General features: G+C 35.6%; 1 protein-coding gene across 1 annotated transcript; it reads left to right on the top strand.

The window, feature by feature from the left end:
* Window positions 1-8,853: 8,853 nt before the first annotated feature.
* Window positions 8,854-12,018, top strand: LOC110889560 (ammonium transporter 1 member 2). Its single transcript, XM_022137114.2, has 2 exons — window positions 8,854-9,516; window positions 10,688-12,018. Exons 1-2 carry the CDS (start codon window positions 9,009-9,011, stop codon window positions 11,710-11,712), a joined length of 1,533 nt encoding a protein of 510 aa, XP_021992806.1. The 5' UTR covers window positions 8,854-9,008; the 3' UTR covers window positions 11,713-12,018.
* The last annotated feature ends 6,310 nt before the right edge of the window (window positions 12,019-18,328 follow it).

The raw sequence follows: 18,328 nt of genomic DNA, 5'->3' as shown, positions 1-18,328 counted from the left end.
TTCATGCATTTTGCATACCATGTATAAAAACAGGGTATGTATCTTGTTTAAATAAAGTATTCTTGTATCAATCAACTTTTCTTGTGTACACCACGTACTAATTGAATGTTTGTACAAAGACATTAAGGCATGTGAGGACTTATGGAGCATTAGTGTTGGCTCATTTGAGGCATGTGAGGACTTATGGAGCATTAGTGTTGGCTCCTTTAAGGCATGTGAGGACTTATGGAGCATTAGTGTTGGCTCCTTTACTGTGTCGATTACCCTCGACTGTGTCGATTAACCTCGACTGTGTCGATTGACCTCGACTGTGTCGATTACCCTCGACTGGGACTCCGAAGCACTACCAGGTACTAGTTTTGACCATGAGTGGGGTTCGGCCGTACCCGTTTGATCTAACCCTCGTCCCTAATTAAGTATTAATGGCATTTTAATATCTAGTCTATGCTCACATGATCTAGTATTTTCTAGGCATTTATTAAAGCACATCATACTCGGTTCTCGTTCTCACCAAGTGTGCTTCTCGTATTTTTGTATTCTCAATTCGTATTGCACTCGGTACTCGTTCTCACCAAGAGTGCTTCTTGTATTTTTACCACTTGTAAAAATTGTAATATTTGTAACATGTATTTCACCCCCGAGAGTTATAAAACCAAAAACAGTTAGAGAAAAGGGGGAGCATGAACTCACAACTTTGCGTTCCTTGCGTCGTAAACTTCACCGGATTTGCTTAGCTAGCGTCGTGACCTAAACGTGTTTTATTAACGTTAGTCACTAGACTTGTATCACACAAGTACAGTCACTATCTTTTGTATATGTGTTCTGGTGTTAAAAATATTTTACATTTTTAACTATGTATCTTACTTATATTATTTTCTTAAAAATAAATATAAGTATCTTGTATTTTACACTTTGCACCCGAATTATGTATTTTGTCTAAATATGTTGTATGTGTATTTGAAAGTCCTAATATACTAGCACGTATTATACGTACCACATACATTTAGCACATGGTTTAGTAATCAAGAAATATATATATTTTTCCTCAGATAACATATTCGACATTTAGACACGCAAATTACAACTTATGTCATTTCAACTTAAATATCCAAAACTGGGCTGTTTTCGAGCATTTTAATAAAATAGTTAACTTATTCCAAAAATTTCCAAATTTTTACAGAATATCTTAAACTATCCAAATTTTATTGTGTAAAAATATCGGGTTCCAGTTCATTGCCAATATTTTATAAAAAACCATTTTCCGGACTGCAATAAGATTCATTACTTTCTGACTGCAGTCCACGGAATAATTCATTAAAAATTCATTGTAAGTCGGATTGACGAAATTCCAGTGGGATAATTACTAGACATTAGTGTCCATCTACAGTACCAATTTCATGACCTAGTTCTACCCAGGTTTCAAGTTATGATTAAAAATATAACACCCATTTACTGTTGTAAAAACTCAGCTTTAGCTGCTGTTACAAATTGGGTCTTTAAAAATAGTAAACGAAGTCCAAAAATTATGATTCCAGTGCCATTAGAACCGTATTTCATATTAAATAAATCTAAGCTTCAGAAAATACATTTTTCCTTAAGTTACGGTTCTGTTACAGCCTGTTGAAGTTGGCTGAAAATACAACTCAGCATGCTGTTTCAGCTTTTAGTCTTTCTAACTCGTGTTCGATTGATTCCGTTAACATGTTTAGTGATCACAACAACATCAAACATCAATATTAACCAGCAAATCATCAAGTAATCAACAACATGTTCAATACAACATCCTATTACAACATTACATCATGTAAATCTTCATATGAAGCTTTATGTTTGAATCTTTTATGTTCAAGTTTCTAGTTCTTTAGTGTTCATGAGATATCATCTATTAACCACCTTCATAGGATGTAAAATGAGTAGATCTAAGAGACTTACCACTAGCTCAAAGCTAGGAGAGTTCAAGAGAAGAAAACAAGTGGTTAATAGCAAACGAAGAAGGTCTTTCGAGTTCCGTTGCTTCCACACTCCCTAACTTAGCTTCTTGCACCTTGGAGTCACCTTAGAATGCTTGATATGGAGCTTGAAATGGATGTGTGTGTGGGTATGGTTGGGGCTGTAGCCAAGGGAGGAAGAAAGGGAGTTGAAGTTGTTGGATGTTGGTGAAAGATCTTGAAGGTTTAAGTCTAGAGGTTAAGCTTTATAACCTCCCAACATGTGTTTAACCAAAGGATTTGATGTCTCTTTAGTACATGGCAACATTTAATAAATTGATCTATACAACCCACTAAATAGGCCATGAGGCCGATTTTAAGCTGGGGGGGGGGGGGTCAGGGGGTCTTAATGTAAATATTAACCAAATAGTTAGTTTATCATCCAAAGGTAAGTATTTAGTTAGGTTATTTAGTTGGTAGATATTTTATATATGTCTTATGAAGTTTTTGGACCATAACCAGCTTGGTAATGTTAAAGTAATGCCTCTAATAATATTTTGATGTCCCGGGTTATATCCGGTTGTTCGGTTAGATACCGGTTCGTTAAAGTGCTAAATTGCACCGTTTTGTGTCTTTCAAGTGTCCTTTTGTAACACTTTCAATCCCCGACACTTTGGAAAGTATCTTGGATGATAAAACATAAATTCCGCATGATATTTCATTGTCATAATGCTGATTATAGCTGAATTTAAATAAATTCTGCACTTAAAGTGCGTTTCGGGTGCTTTTTAGTGCGTATTTTAGCTTCTGGATGGTATATATGTAAACCCTTGTATGTATTCTTGGGTTTTAATGTATTCTTGTTGTTGGACCCACGCCTAGGCCTTAATTCTAATGTCTGACTGCTTTCTGCAGCTTTGTTGATATAGTGTGTCTTACCGGTGAGTTTACTAATTTATGACGCAACGCTCTCGTTTATGCATAAAGCAATATTTTGTAGTATAAAACGTGCATGAATTCACTTGCATGGAATTCAGAAACTTATTTGTCTTGTAAACTAGATCATGTATGTTCATTAAAGCACAGATCACTGTTCATTTAGTGTATGGAATGTACGGAAAAGTGACGGTTGTCACACCAAATTCCCACTATGTCTTGCGGGAGAATCCCACTAGTTTGTATTATTTCTCAATCAACTTATTTTACCACATATATAACAACTATGGTTGTAGTAAGCTGGCGCTTCATGGTGGGCAATGATTTTTCCGCTTTCCATGATGTGATGCAACGGTAACTCGCGTCGGGATATAGATGTAACGGAAAATATGTAAGTCTCAGTTTCAACTACATGTAAATCAATATTTACCCTGTAAAAAAGTAACGTCAAAAAGACAATAAAAATAAAGAAGTTCACGTCAAAACGACGATACATTATTATTCACCCCTAAAATAATAACACATAAAAGTCGATAAAAAAATAAGCAAGTTCAGGTTAAAAGGGTGATAAAAAATAAACATTAAAAGAACAACATATGCGCGTTAGCAAATACAACTCAGGTGCACGTTAGCAAATACAACTTATTGTATAAACTTTCCATCTTTAATATATTATATTGTATTATGATTTTTATTTTTGGAACGACTAAATGTTACACTTTGCGGGTATTGAATCAATAACCCCATTCTATCTAAACACCCAAAGGAGTTTCCCTTTACCACTAGGGTTGTAAACAAACCGAACGAACACGAACAAGGCTATGTTCGTGTTCGTTCATTAAAGAAATTAACATGTTCGCAAACTGTTGACGAACGCATACCAAACATAAGTTTATGTTCATTTTCATTCGTTAGGGAAATTCAGTTGTTCACGAACAGTTTATGAACACTTGTCTCGAACAACAAATGCAAGCAAATAAAAACGAACATAAACGAACATTTGACTTGAGAACAAAAAATAAAAACATTGTTATCCTTAAACATTGGACAAAAGTTGTTGAATACAACCATCAAATCATAAATCAAAACATAAGAAGTCTACTATAACCACCAAAAGATAAATCAAGTTTAACTAACTTACACATAACTACTCTAAGTTAACTAACTTAGACATAATTATCCCAACAAATGTCTTAGAATATCCAAATTTTAGCTAACTTTGAAAAAACAGGGTTTCAAGTTTTTAATATGTTTAGATAAAAGGTTTATTATTTATTATTTTTTAATATAATCAAACGAACACGAACGAACGTAAACAAACGAACGCAACCGAACATATTACCGAACGTTCACGAACACAGTCGAATGAACGAGACCTATGTTCGTGTTCGTTCGCTAAGCTAACCGAATGATTTTTTTGTTCGTGTTCGTTCGTTAAGCTAATCGAACAAAAATAAACGAACTTCTCATCAAACAATTCACAAACTGTTTGCTGAACGTTCAGTTTATTTACAGCTATATTTACCACTAACCCAAAAGCCTTGCTTCTTTTTCTTCTTTCTTTCTTTTTTTTTTTTATTTTTATTTTATTTAACCCTTTGATTAGTAGACAGCTCACTAATAAAATAATATCATATTATATCCATTTTAAAAAAGGGATTTAGAAAATGAATTTTGGATCCTAGAATCTTCCTTTGTCGTTTGTATTCAACATGTAAAGATTAACCTACCGAATGGAATCACCATGACATATGATCCATTTTTATATTTATATCTTGCAACCTCTTATATTTATGCAATATTGCTTTGTTTTCTTCTCGAACAAATACATATTTTATAATCCTTTTCCTAATATGATTTACGTGTTTCAAACATATTATATGTAATTAGAGAAAAGGCAAAGCCTTTAGAAATATTTAGGTTTAGAAGTTTTGAGATCAAGGTCTACACAAAACTAAATAAATTTTATCTTGAAAAAAAAAATAAAAAGAAAATGAAATCTGAATCCTAGCAAGGTAGGATTTGCTATTCAGAAAGGGTAGCGACGCAACTTTTTACCCGTCTAACTGCCATTAGTTTGTAATCATCTTTGTTTGAGAAAACTGCTAAAATCGTCCCTGTGGTTTGACTCAAATTGCTAGATCAGTCCAAAATCAACTTTTTTTGCTAAAACAGTCCTTGAGCCTAGTTTCTGTTGCTATTTCAGTCCAATAAATTAACACCGTTAGAACCTCCGTTAATGAATGGGTAAAACTGCTAAATTCATCCCTGAGGTTTGATTCAAGTTGCTAGATCAGTCCAAAATCAAGTTTTTTGAATTTGTTAATTATAAACTTATTTAGGTATATAATTTTTCTAGACTTGCATTAATTTTTTGAATTTGTTAATTATAAACTTATTTAGATTATAAACTTATTTAGGTATATAATTTTTCTAGACTTGCATTAATTTTTTGAATTTGTTAATTATAAACTTATTTAGGTATATAAATCATTAATATCACAAGAGAAAAAAATCCTTTTGTTAGTTATTTTGAAAAATTATTTGTTAGTTATTTTGATTATTATTATTATTATTATTATCATTAAATGTTTACTAATTATATACTTAAGTATTTAAATAAGATAATACTTAATTTAATTTAAATAAAATTAGTTTTAAAAATATAAATGTAGTTTTTTTGAAGAGCATAATTTAACTGGCCCGGCCTTAAATACTGATTTTATTTTGATGTTGTTGTTGTTGTTGTTACCATGTAAATATTTAGTATTTATTTAAGGATTTAAATAAGACAACAGTTAATTTAAAAAATATTTAGTTATGAAAAATACAAACATTATATGTAAATTTAAATATTAAGAAATTAACATAATTTTTATTTGTTTTTATTTAAATCGTAATATTTATTGTTTAATATTTATCAATTATTTTAATTTAATATTTGTATTATAAAGTTCTTTTATTCATTTTTTCTACTTAATTAAGTGGTTTCTTATTTAATAATACTTATCATTCAGGTGAGGTCGGACAACATGTCGTGCCAGAACAAGTCTCATAAAAAGGATTATTTTGGTTTGAGTCAAAATGGGTTCGGCTCAAACCAGTGTTTAAGACAGGTCAAATAAAATTGCGCTCTCCAAAAGAGCTACATTCTGTTTATATTTTTATAACTAAACACAAATTTAAATTATATATTTAGGGTAGACTTGTAATTTATCTTAAATTTTAAGACATTTAAGAAATATATAACGCATTTGGTACAAGTATTGATGCATTAAGAACCTGTCATTTACCATTTTTTTTTCTCTTGTGATATTAATGATTTATTCAACGAACATAAATATAACTGGACCCGCCTTAAATAAGTTTATAATCTTGTGATATTAATGATTTATATACCTAAATAAGTTTATGAACTACATAAGTTTATAATTAACAAATTCAAAAAATTAATGCAAGTCTAGAAAAATTATATACCTAAATAAGTTTATAATTAACAAATTCAAAAAACTTGATTTTGGACTGATCTAGGGACTTGAATCAAACCTCAGGGACGAATTTAGCAGTTTTACCCATTCATTAACGGAGGTTCTAACGGTGTTAATTTATTGGACTGAAATAGCAACAGAAACTAGGCTCAGGGACTGTTTTAGCAAAAAAAAATTGATTTTGAACTGATCTAACAATTTGAGTTAAACCTCAGAGATGATTTTAGCAGTTTACTCTCTTTGTTTTAAAAGGTTAATGAAGTTTTCAACAATTGTTTAAAAAAAAATCCTAGCTGGAATCTTCTTAGTCGTGTTCTCTTTATCTACCATGCATATTCTTCACCTATAGTCTAAACTATTAAATGAATATATTTATGTATTGTTTACTTTTAGGGAAAAAAAAATATATATATAACTATAAGCCATGCCGAAAGTTACGTGCTTACCACAAAAGGGGAGTAGTTGAGTTTGCTTACGAATATATATCTGTAATCAAATTTAATCGGAAATTATTTCACGGAAATTTACTGACGTGCGATGTACAGTCAAATACGCAAAATCATTTTATTTTCGTAACTTAAAGGCGAATTGGAAATAAATATTCTCACCTAACTCAATTTGGCTGACAATAATCCTAAGTCAGTTATTGGCCGATAATAATCCGAATTGGTAATTTTTTTTTATAAAATAATACGCCGTTAAAATAGCTTAACGGAGTTAAGTTTTTTTCGAATTACAAACGGATGTTTTAGGTTTTTTTATCAGAACACCACAACCGCCAATTCTAAATCATGGGTTAGGTAGTTACCCCGTACAAATAATGCCTTCATATTTTCTTTAAGCACTTTATTTAATCAAAATAAGCACTTTAAAAGATATTTTTTTTTGTTACTAGTATTTTAAGTGGATGCGTATATCAATCAAAGCAAAATAAATCAAAATCTTTAAATGATGAAATATGTTAAATTTAAAATCACGTCTACTCTAGACAAACCTAGTGATGAAATATGTTAAATTTAAAATCACGTCTACATGCAAGAGTCTAGACAAACCTAGTCTAGAACTGTTTCTCTAACATTTGGAGTAAGATGCAATTTGCGTCCCTGCATCGAGATTTTGGATGTCTGTGTTATTTGAAATTCGCTACACTTTGAGTTCTTACTTTAGTTTGATCGTTTGAAAATTAGTGAATATATCATTTCATCATCGTCAGTTCATTACCAAATTTCATCAAAAACACAATCATCATCATCATCATCATCATCATCATCATCATCATCATCATCATCATCATCATCATCATCATCATCAATTCATCTTTATGAAGATTACTGGTTTAATCTGAGTAAATAAAAGAAGAACATAAAACGATTTAGGGCTTAGATTTTGGACCTGAACAATATTTGAGTTATTTTTAACAACTGGCCTGCAATAAAACAAAACTTTTAGAACAAAACCATCTTTAAGTTAATTTTTTGGATTTTTTTTGTCATCATGCAAAAAAAAAAAAAAGTTAAACTCAAATACACATAGTACACTAGTGAGATTTTGCACATTGGGATGTGACACTTGATCAATAATATCACGATCCCATTTCAATCAATTCAAAATGTACTGCGCAAAGCTGATTGTTCACAAATCACAACCAAATTGTTCACTAGATCAGCATATAACCCACTATTATTTCATTCTTCTGATTCGATCAACATATTCAAGATCAAGATATTGGCACCAGTATCCGTACTAGCCAAATACAAACTAGTGGTCTTGGGGGATCAATCCGTTGGCAATACCAGCATCATCACTCGCTTTTTTAATATTGTGAGATTACCAAAATATCCCTTGATCTAACAGTCAAGCTAACATAATCTTAACCGAGGGACTCAAAGTGTAGGCCTTTTAAAAGGGCGGAGGCTCAGACATCCAAAATCACACTGTAGGGAATTAAGTTGACTCCGTCCGAAAACCATAGGGGCGCAAATTGCATTTTACTCTTTCTATTGACACTCATAACTTCAAAGAAAAAAGAGAATATTAAAGTCAAACAAAGTATTCAACATTGCATAAAAAGAAATGAGAAAAGTACCCAGATAGTCCTTGTGGTTTGTTCAGATTTCACCTATAGTCCCTACATTTTTAAAATTACATCTATAGTTCACAAGTTTTGCAAATTCATTCTCGGATGGTCCTTGGCGTGGATAGGGGTTAGTTTTCTCAGTTAAGTGAGTTTGAAATTACAAAAATACCCTTACTGTTCAAAAATAAACATGCAATTAATTATCTAATATAAAAAGAAACTTGACCCATCTTTCACCCACCACCTTTAATCATTGGATACAACTTAAACGAAGGGCTTTAAAGCCTCCTATGTGGTATGGCACTCATATGAATCTAACGTGACGTGATAAAGCTTCTAGAAGCTTTAAACCACACCCTCTAGCACAATCGTGATTCGATCACAAATAACATAAAAAGTTAACCCTCAAATATTCAACCGTAGGGGTGGGTCATCCAACACCACAACAGTAACTAACTACACACTGATTTGTTAACTTATCATCCTCATGGTGAGGAGGAACCGTTGACTTATATCAAGATTCACTCTATAAAAACCCTAACCTTCCTTCCATAAACAACAACAACAAGCATATACACCATGGCATCCCTCCCCACCTGCTCCGCCGCTGAGCTAACCCCTCTCCTCAGCTTCACCGCCAACGCCACGGCCGCAGCCGACTACATATGCAACCGCTTCACCGCCACCTCGGACAAGTTCACCACCACCACATACGCCATAGACAACACTTACCTCCTCTTCTCAGCCTACCTCGTGTTCGCCATGCAGCTCGGGTTCGCCATGCTGTGTGCGGGCTCGGTTCGGGCCAAGAACACCATGAACATCATGCTTACCAATGTTTTGGACGCTGCTGCCGGAGGTCTCTCGTATTATATATTTGGGTTTGCTTTTGCGTTTGGTGGTCCGTCCAATGGCTTTATTGGGAAACATTACTTTGGGCTGAAGTCCATTCCGTCTGCGGTTTATGATTATAGTTTCTTTTTGTACCAGTGGGCATTTGCTATTGCAGCTGCTGGTATTACCAGTGGATCTATTGCTGAGAGAACTCAGTTTGTGGCTTATCTCATTTACTCTTCCTTCTTGACAGGTTGGTCATCTCATCTTCTTTACTAGAAATTTTCTTCTTTCAATTTATACACACAAAAACAAACAAGTTTAACGCGCTACTTGAGATCAGCTAGCTAAAGGGTTGAATCGAGCCCCACCGTAAGCAAGCTCGAGCTAACAGAAAGCTTCACTTATCAAGCTTGAGAGGCTAAGCAAATCTATTATTTATAAAACTTTTATTTAATTATTCATTATTATTGTTATCATTATTATTATTAGAGTTAAATACCATTCTTTTTAGTTCATGTGGTTTCGGCTATTTTGCCAATTTAGTCCAAAAGTTTCATTTTTCTCCTGTGGGTCAAAAAAGGTTTCACCGTTGCCATTTTAGTCCACTGGGTTAACTTCATCCATTTTTTCTGTTAATGAGAATGGGCAATTAAGTCATTTTTCATGTAATTCTATTAACTAAAAGGGGCAATTCAGGCATATAAAATGACCGAATTGCCCTTCTCGTTAACTGAAAAAATGGATGAAATTAACCCAGTGGACTTAAATGGCAACAGTGAAACCTTTTTGGACCCACAGGGGAAAATGAAACCTTTGGACTAAACTGTTAAGATGGCCCAAACAACAGAGACTAAAATGACATTTAACTCTTATTATTATTTAGGTAAAAACAAACAAAACAATATAATTATAAATGGAAATTAAAATAATTATATACATAAATTAATTCATATAATAATAAACAAACCGAGCTCTAGCTAAAGTAAGTTAAACAAACAAACCTGAGCTAGAGTTAAGTGAACTTAGACTCGGCTCGTTTACGAGTCCTGTATACACATGTGTTTATCAGAATCGATAATATATTAACAACTACGGAGAGACTGGTTTAACCCATATACTATTTATTATATAAATTTACTAAAATACGTATTCCAATATGTTTAAGATTCAATTAAAAATATATATATATATTTATGATCTTTTTTTTCCAAACAAATATGTTCACATACATTATATGTAATTCTGTGTAATTTTTATAGCTTTTTTTCTTTCTAAATTTAGGTGAGGCGATAAAATTAAAGAAAAAAATAAACTTTTATGTTCATTGAAACGTTAGCTACACGTGTGTTATTTGGTTTATCGTGCTTAATTTCTACAAACTATATCAGAGGGTAACATGTTACATTGATTAATGGTTACAGGTTTTGTGTATCCTATAGTGTCACATTGGGTGTGGTCTAGTGATGGTTGGGCTAGTGCCTCAAGAACAAGCGGCAGCCTCTTGTTTGGATCAGGAGCCATCGACTTTGCTGGCTCAGGTGTGGTCCATATGGTGGGTGGGATTGCGGGTCTATGGGGTGCGTTAATCGAAGGTCCCAGGATTGGACGGTTCGACCGCTCGGGGAGGTCCGTGGCATTACGAGGCCACAGTGCCTCACTTGTAGTTTTGGGCACATTCCTTCTATGGTTCGGTTGGTATGGGTTTAATCCAGGTTCTTTTATAACAATCTCAAAATCGTACGACACTTCGAATGATTACTATGGTCAATGGAGCGCGGTTGGAAGAACCGCGATAACCACCACACTGGCAGGGTGCACTGCAGCACTAACTACTTTGTTCAGCAAAAGACTGCTAGTGGGCCATTGGAATGTGATTGACGTTTGTAATGGGTTGCTAGGCGGTTTTGCCGCCATTACCTCGGGCTGCGCAGTGGTGGAGCCGTGGGCTGCAATCATCTGCGGCTTCGTTGCATCCTGGGTTTTAACAGGATGCAACAAGCTCGCAGAAAAGTGCAAGTACGACGACCCACTCGAGGCTGCGCAGTTACACGGAGGGTGTGGGGCATGGGGTCTATTATTCACTGGTTTGTTTGCGAAGAAACAATACGTGCACCAGGTGTACGCCACCGGACGGCCATACGGCCTTTTCATGGGCGGTGGTGGAAAGTTACTAGCCGCGCAGATAATCCAAATACTTGTGATATTCGGATGGGTGAGCGCAACAATGGCCCCGCTTTTCTATGCCTTGAAAAAACTCAATTTGTTGCGTGTATCGAAAGAAGATGAAATGCAAGGAATGGATATGACTCGACATGGTGGATTCGCGTATATTTATCATGACGAAGATGGTAGCTCTCACCCGCCACCCGGGTTTACGATGAGAAAGATTGAACCGGTAAGTGCAAGTCCATCACCAAATCACAACACAATGAACATTGTTGTGTAACCTTATTATTTCTGGTTTGAATTATAGTCGCTATCAGTCAGTGAAAGTTATATAAAAAACTTATTATTATTATTCTTATCATAAGCGGGTTGTCAACACTCTAACTGAGATGGTTATCGGGTCAGCAACAGTGATGCCTTTGAGATTCGGGATCAACCTGAGATAAATGTGATATTTTACATGTTAGTCACAATGTTGTGTTTGATGATAATATTCCTTTTGAGGACTTGTAATGTCATACTGTTATCATTTCGTATTCCACGTATAATATAATTAATTTGTGAATAAAATGTAAGCAAAGATAAATTGTTTGTTTTAAAATGTAGCCAAATTAAATTAAGCATTTATATTTGAGTTAGTTATACAAATGGTTCAGGTGAGGTCATGTGATTTTAAACTTATGATAAAAAACTCTTTTATCTTTTATGTAAGATAACACTTTTACGCTCCTAAAACTATAGTAAACCCCCAACTAATGTTTTTAACTGTAACGTTCATTGATCCGGTTACCCTACCGGTCCCCGCAAAAGCTCAGCCGGCTTTTCTGGCTTGTCAACACCTGAATGACTTTTTGTACTTATCATATTAAAAAAACTCTCCACCTTCATAAGCCCCCATATCCCATTGCCAAATGCACAGACTCTGTCTTCATAAGCACTTTTTGTAATCAGTTTCTGTTGTCTGGTATAGAGAATGAGCCGATTTGGGTTTGGAATTGTATTGAAGTTGCATTGAAGTTCATCATCTAGGGTTACAAAGAAATGGTGCTTATATAGAACACCAAGTTACATATTAGCCCCCTATACTATTTATTTCCTTCTTTCCGACACTCCCCCTCAAGTTGAGTAGTGGGGTTACCAATGCTCAACTTGCTCAAACAGCTATTAAACGCGTTTCCGTTGACTGCCTTTGTGAGAATATCTGCAAGTTGATCTTTTGATGCTACATACGGGAGCTCTATGATTCCTCCTTCCAACTTTTCTTTGATGAAATGTCGATCTACCTCCACGTGTTTTGTTCGATCATGTTGAACTGGGTTTTCTGAGATTTGTATTGCAGCGGTATTGTCACACATAACTTTACTAGGAGCCTTTTGTGAAAAACCAATGTCTTCTAGCAGCTTCCTAATCCAAAGAACTTCGCTTAACCCTCGAGCTATACCTTTGAACTCTGCTTCTGCACTTGACAGGGCAACCACCTTCTGTTTCTTACTTCTCCAGGTAACTAGGTTTCCGCCAACCAAGGAGAAGTACCCTGATGTAGATCTTCAATTTCCCTTATCTCCTGCCCAGTCTGCGTCAGTGTAGAGCTCAACAGTTAAATGCCCATTTGTTTTGAACAGCACACCATGGTCTGCGGTTCCCTTGAGATACCTTAGAATTCTCTGAGCAGCTTCCATATGGGCGACTTGTGGTTGGTGCATAAACTGACTTACCACTCCAACAGCGTAAGCTATATCAGGGCGAGTATGGGAAAGATAAATTAACTTGCCCACTAGCCTTTGGTATCTTTCTCTGTCTGCGAGCTTTCCATCGAGTTCCATGTGAAGATTGTGGTTCACCACCATTGGCGTATCAGCTGGTTTACAATCAATCAACCCAGTTTCTGCCAGGAGATCAAGAACATACTTCTTTTGGCAGATGAAAATCCCCTGTTTAGATCTGAGAACTTCAATTCCAAGGAAAAACTTGAGATTCCCAAGGTCTTTCATTTCAAACTTTGAAAACAAATTCCTTTTCAGTTGTGTTATTTCTTCTACATCATCTCCGGTGATAATCATGTCGTCCACATATATGATCAAGCAAGTTACGAGGCCGTTCCTCCTTTTGAGGAATAAGGTATGATCAACGTTACTTTGGCGGTACCCGTATTCTTTCATGGCCAAGGTGAACTTTCCAAGCCATGCCCGAGGAGACTGTTTTAGCCCGTATAGAGATTTCTTCAATCTACAAACTTCCCCATCTTTAAAACCCCCTGAAAAACCTGGAGGTGCTTCCATGTAAACTTCTTCAGTTAGGTCTCCATGAAGAAATGCATTTGTAACATCAAATTGATGAAGGGGCCAATCCTTATTAGCTGCAACGGAAAAAAGGACTCTGATGGTATCCATTTTTGCAACCGGAGAAAATGTCTCAGAGTAATCGATCCCATACGTCTGAGTGTACCCTTTGGCTACAAGCCGGGCTTTGTATCTTCCAATGGAACCATCTGGTTTATATTTAATCGAATACACCCACCGACATCCAACAGTTTTCTTTCCTTTAGGAAGAATGCACTTCTCCCATGTATTGTTTTTCATAAGAGCACGCATCTCCACTTCCATTGCTTCTTCCCAGTTCTTCTTACCTTGAGCTTCCTTTACGGAATTAGGTATCTGTTCAGTGTATAGAGAAGCAACAAATGCTTTTGCACTGTTAGATAGGTTCCCGTTGACCATATTGGCTACATGATATCTTGAATTTCTGGTTTCCCTCTCTGGGGAGTACCGTTTTGGAGGAACTCCTCTATTGGCTCTAGGTGGAAGAGAGTATCTTCTGGTAGTCTCCGCTGCAACTGATTCAACATGTTCAACAACTGGTTCAACTTGTTCAACAACTGGTTCAACCTGTTCAACAACTGGATCAACATGTTTTGTAGTTGTCGGTTCTATATGTTCCCCTGTTGTCTCATAGTTATAAGACGTAGAACATTCAGGGTTCTCGGTATTTCTTACCTCAGGCATCACGTTTGATGGACTTTCTTCAGTGGTACTGTGCTCCGTGGATTGTGTGTCTGTGTTTGAAGGACTCGCAGTACTGTGATAGTTTTCTGTTGTGACTTCTTCAGATGAGGGAATTTGGGTTAACCAGCTCAGAGTGTCTATACTGTCATTCTCCCCCTGACCACTGAGTTGGATATTATAAAAGTATTTTGTTTCAAGAAAGTCAACATTCATTGTGGTGAACATTTGACGAGTTATTGGATTATAACACCGGTAACCGATTTGATCGATCCCATAGCCGACAAATACACATTTCTCAGCACATGGGCCAAGTTTGTTTCGGTTGGTTTTGGGTATATGGACAAAAGCGGTACACCCAAAGATTCGAGGTTCAAGTGTAAGAGGATGGGGAATATTGGCAGATTTAGACAGACAATCTAGGGGAGTCTTGAATTTAAGAGCTTTTATGGGAAGCCGATTCAGCAGATACACGGAGGTTGCAACTGCCTCCGGCCAGAAAGATTTAGGGACTTGAGATTCTATCAAAAGAGCTCGAGTCATTTCAAGGATAATACGGTTTTTCCGTTCGGAAACACTATTTTGTTCTGGGGTATGGGCACAAGAGGTTTGATGAATTAATCCTTTGGTTGTAAAGACTTGTTTCATAGATGTATTGACGAATTCCCCCCATTGTCGGATCGAAGGATTTGGATTTGAGTTTGAAATTGAGTTTGAATCATAGCATAAAACATGACAAATTTTTCGTAAACTTCGGCTTTATTTTTTAAAAAATATACCCATGTCATGCGAGTCATCATCCACGAATAATATAAAGTACCGAAGACCCTGCCCCCTATCACAGGAGCAGGACCCCACACATCAGAATGGATTAATGAGAAAGGTGAAGCAACTTTCGTATTGCTAGGTTTGAACGGGTGTCGATGGCTTTTGGCGTGAAGACATGTTTCACAATCTATTTTCCCATTTGAAGGGAAGAGTTTTGGAAACAAAAGGTGCGAATAACCATGGGATGGATGTCCCAAACGTCGATGCCATAGCCAGGCGTCCCGGTTATCAGTTCCATGAGCCAACATCACAGTACCCTGGTGAGCCACTTCATCCACATAGTACAATCCTTGGCGCTCAGTACCACGTCCAATAATCACACCCGTCCTGATATCCTGTAGGAGACAGAAAGTAGGGTGCATTAGTACCGTGCAATTCAATTCTTTGGTAATATGACTGATTGACAGTAATTTGTGTGATAAGGACGGAACATAGAGGCAATTTGACAATTTCATAGTTGGTGAAATTTCAATTACTCCTCCTCATTTCACTTGCATCGTTCCGTTGTTTGCTGTATGTATTTGAGATTTTTGAGGTTGGGTAATTGACCGTATGTCTAATGGTTCAAACGTCATGGTGTCAGTGGCACCAGAATCGAAAATCCAAGCACTGTTCTTACTATGATTGATTTCCATATTTTTTTAACGTTGTCCCGGCACGGTTATTAAGTAACCAACCAAGCCAGCGAATTTATTAATTTCGCTGGATACTTGAACTCGCGTTCAAGATTTTCGTTTGGAATATCGTCGCTAGGTAGCGAAGGTATTTTACCGGCGAATTTATTAAATACACCGGTTACTTGAACTCGCGTTCAAGATTTGAAAGCCCACAAATTCGCTACCGACAGCGAAATTAAACCACCACTTCGCAGCGAAATTATCAAAAAAAAGGCGGAATTGTTCGAGATTGGTCGGCAGCGTATTTACTAAAAGGAAATAACGAAAATCATGGAGCACAAAAGGCAATGATTTGGTCAAAGAAGGAAGTAAAGGGAGGTGGGAAGAAACCTTCGGTGGAATCCTTTCTTCAAAAAAAGGAAATAAAATATTTCTTAATTGATTGGAACAATTTAAAAAAAAAAAAATAATTGAACGATGTTTTGATTTGGACAATGGTTTTTCTTGTTTCGCCGGAAGTGGGTGTATCAACGGAACTGGTTTTGCGGTTGAACACAACACGACAATCAAACGAAGAAACTGATTTTGATTTGATTTGCGGTTTTGCGATTGAACACGACAAATTGAGATTGAGGATGAAATGAGCGAATCGGTTTTACGAATCGGGAACCTGCTCTGATACCATGTTGTCTGGTATAGAGAATGAGCCGATTTGAGTTTGGAATTGTATTGAATTGTATTGAAGTTGTATTGAAGTTCATCATCTAGGGTTACAAAGAAATGGTGCTTATATAGAACACCAAGTTACATATTAGCCCCCTATACTATTTATTTCCTTCTTTCCGACAGTTTCTTTTTAGGCATCCCTTGTATTGATTCCAACTTACAAACATACATGTGACCAACTGAATTTCGTGAAGCTCCAATTTGACCTCTAACCAAATTTTCTCATATCATGTAGAATTGGGTAACATATTCAAATGGGTTGTGAAGCATTGTCTCTGGTTTGCAAACGTTTTCTAAATGACACTCTAAAAACAAAGTTGTAACAATGAGCCTAATTCCATAACTTTCCAAATCAACATACTTTGCCATTACAGATTGGTCTTCTATATATTTAGCCATTTCTTCTTTCTTGTTGCATCTAAACCCAAAAACCTCAAAGACTCCATCAATGTAATAGTATCCCTTCATGATTATAATAACAAACAACAATTTAGCTTTCCATCTATGCCAAAAATGCGCCCCAACTATCTTTTTGAATAATGTCTTCTGCTGAACAGCTTCATCAATGATCTCACCTTTTAGTGCCTCTTCTAAATCCTCATTTGCAACATCACATGTTATCATATCAGCAATGTGCTACACCTTGACAAAAATCTCATAAAATATTACACAGTTACTAGCACCTGGATGGTCTTCCATCCATGAATTCACCAAAATTTCAGCAAATTTAATGACTTTAGAATCATATTTCAGAATTTAACCCATGGCACCATCCAACTAGCATAAGCATCTCATTGAAAACTTAAATTGTGTTGCATCCAAATCATAAGACTCAATAGCCCAATATGTAACAGATCCTTCCAAGTTTTCAAATTATCATATCCCAACTTGTTAATAGAAGTACATTCAAGTGAACTATGTTAAGCTTTTTCCCAATTTTCTACCACGAAACATTGTTGTAATGCTGCGCATTTTTGTACTTTCCTTAGTTAGAAAGTTGTATTCACATTTTTCTATTTTTAGAAACTTGTATTCATATTTCAATTCCAATTTTGTAATCCGAGGCGTTGATCCTAGTGGAAATTTATTTTTACACTTATATTGTTATATGTAGGAAGTAGGTTCAATTTTATAAAATATATTACAAAATATATAATAACGAGACTCTAGTTATTTGTGGGAAATTCGACTAGTACAATACCGGTTACAAAAACTAAATAAACGAAAATAAAATACAATATAATTGTACCAATCTTGATTCAAGCCAGCGTCTTTGGAAGAACTTCAACCGCACCGTCTTGTACGAACCTCCGCTGCAAGAATGAACAAATATCATTGACGGTTTTGGTTGAGGATCATGTTAGACATGGGGCCCTTAAAACAGATTCTGCGCCTCCTCTGAGACGGTCTGTTTCCAGGATACAACAACCGAAGCAGTAGTTGTACTGCCGGAGATGGCTCTCGCGCCCGAGATTACACCGGGTATAATTTGGTGTTATTGGAAAATAATGAAAAGAATTTTTACATATTTTAGAGTGCTCCTCTAAAATATGTTGTGAATTTTTCTAATAGTTTTATGAGATACTCATCTCATCTCCTCAAACTATGAACCCAAGGTTCATATATATACACATTCACAAAACTGAAACAATCCTTGCCTTTAATTCTCTAATTAACGAGGCAATAAATGTTTTTAATTACAAGGTAATCAATCTTGTAATAAACA

This window comes from Helianthus annuus, chromosome 6 (genome assembly GCF_002127325.2).
Source record: "Helianthus annuus cultivar XRQ/B chromosome 6, HanXRQr2.0-SUNRISE, whole genome shotgun sequence".
Classification (NCBI taxonomy): Eukaryota; Viridiplantae; Streptophyta; class Magnoliopsida; order Asterales; family Asteraceae; genus Helianthus; species Helianthus annuus.
This window is presented reverse-complemented; position numbering and strand designations above follow the sequence as displayed.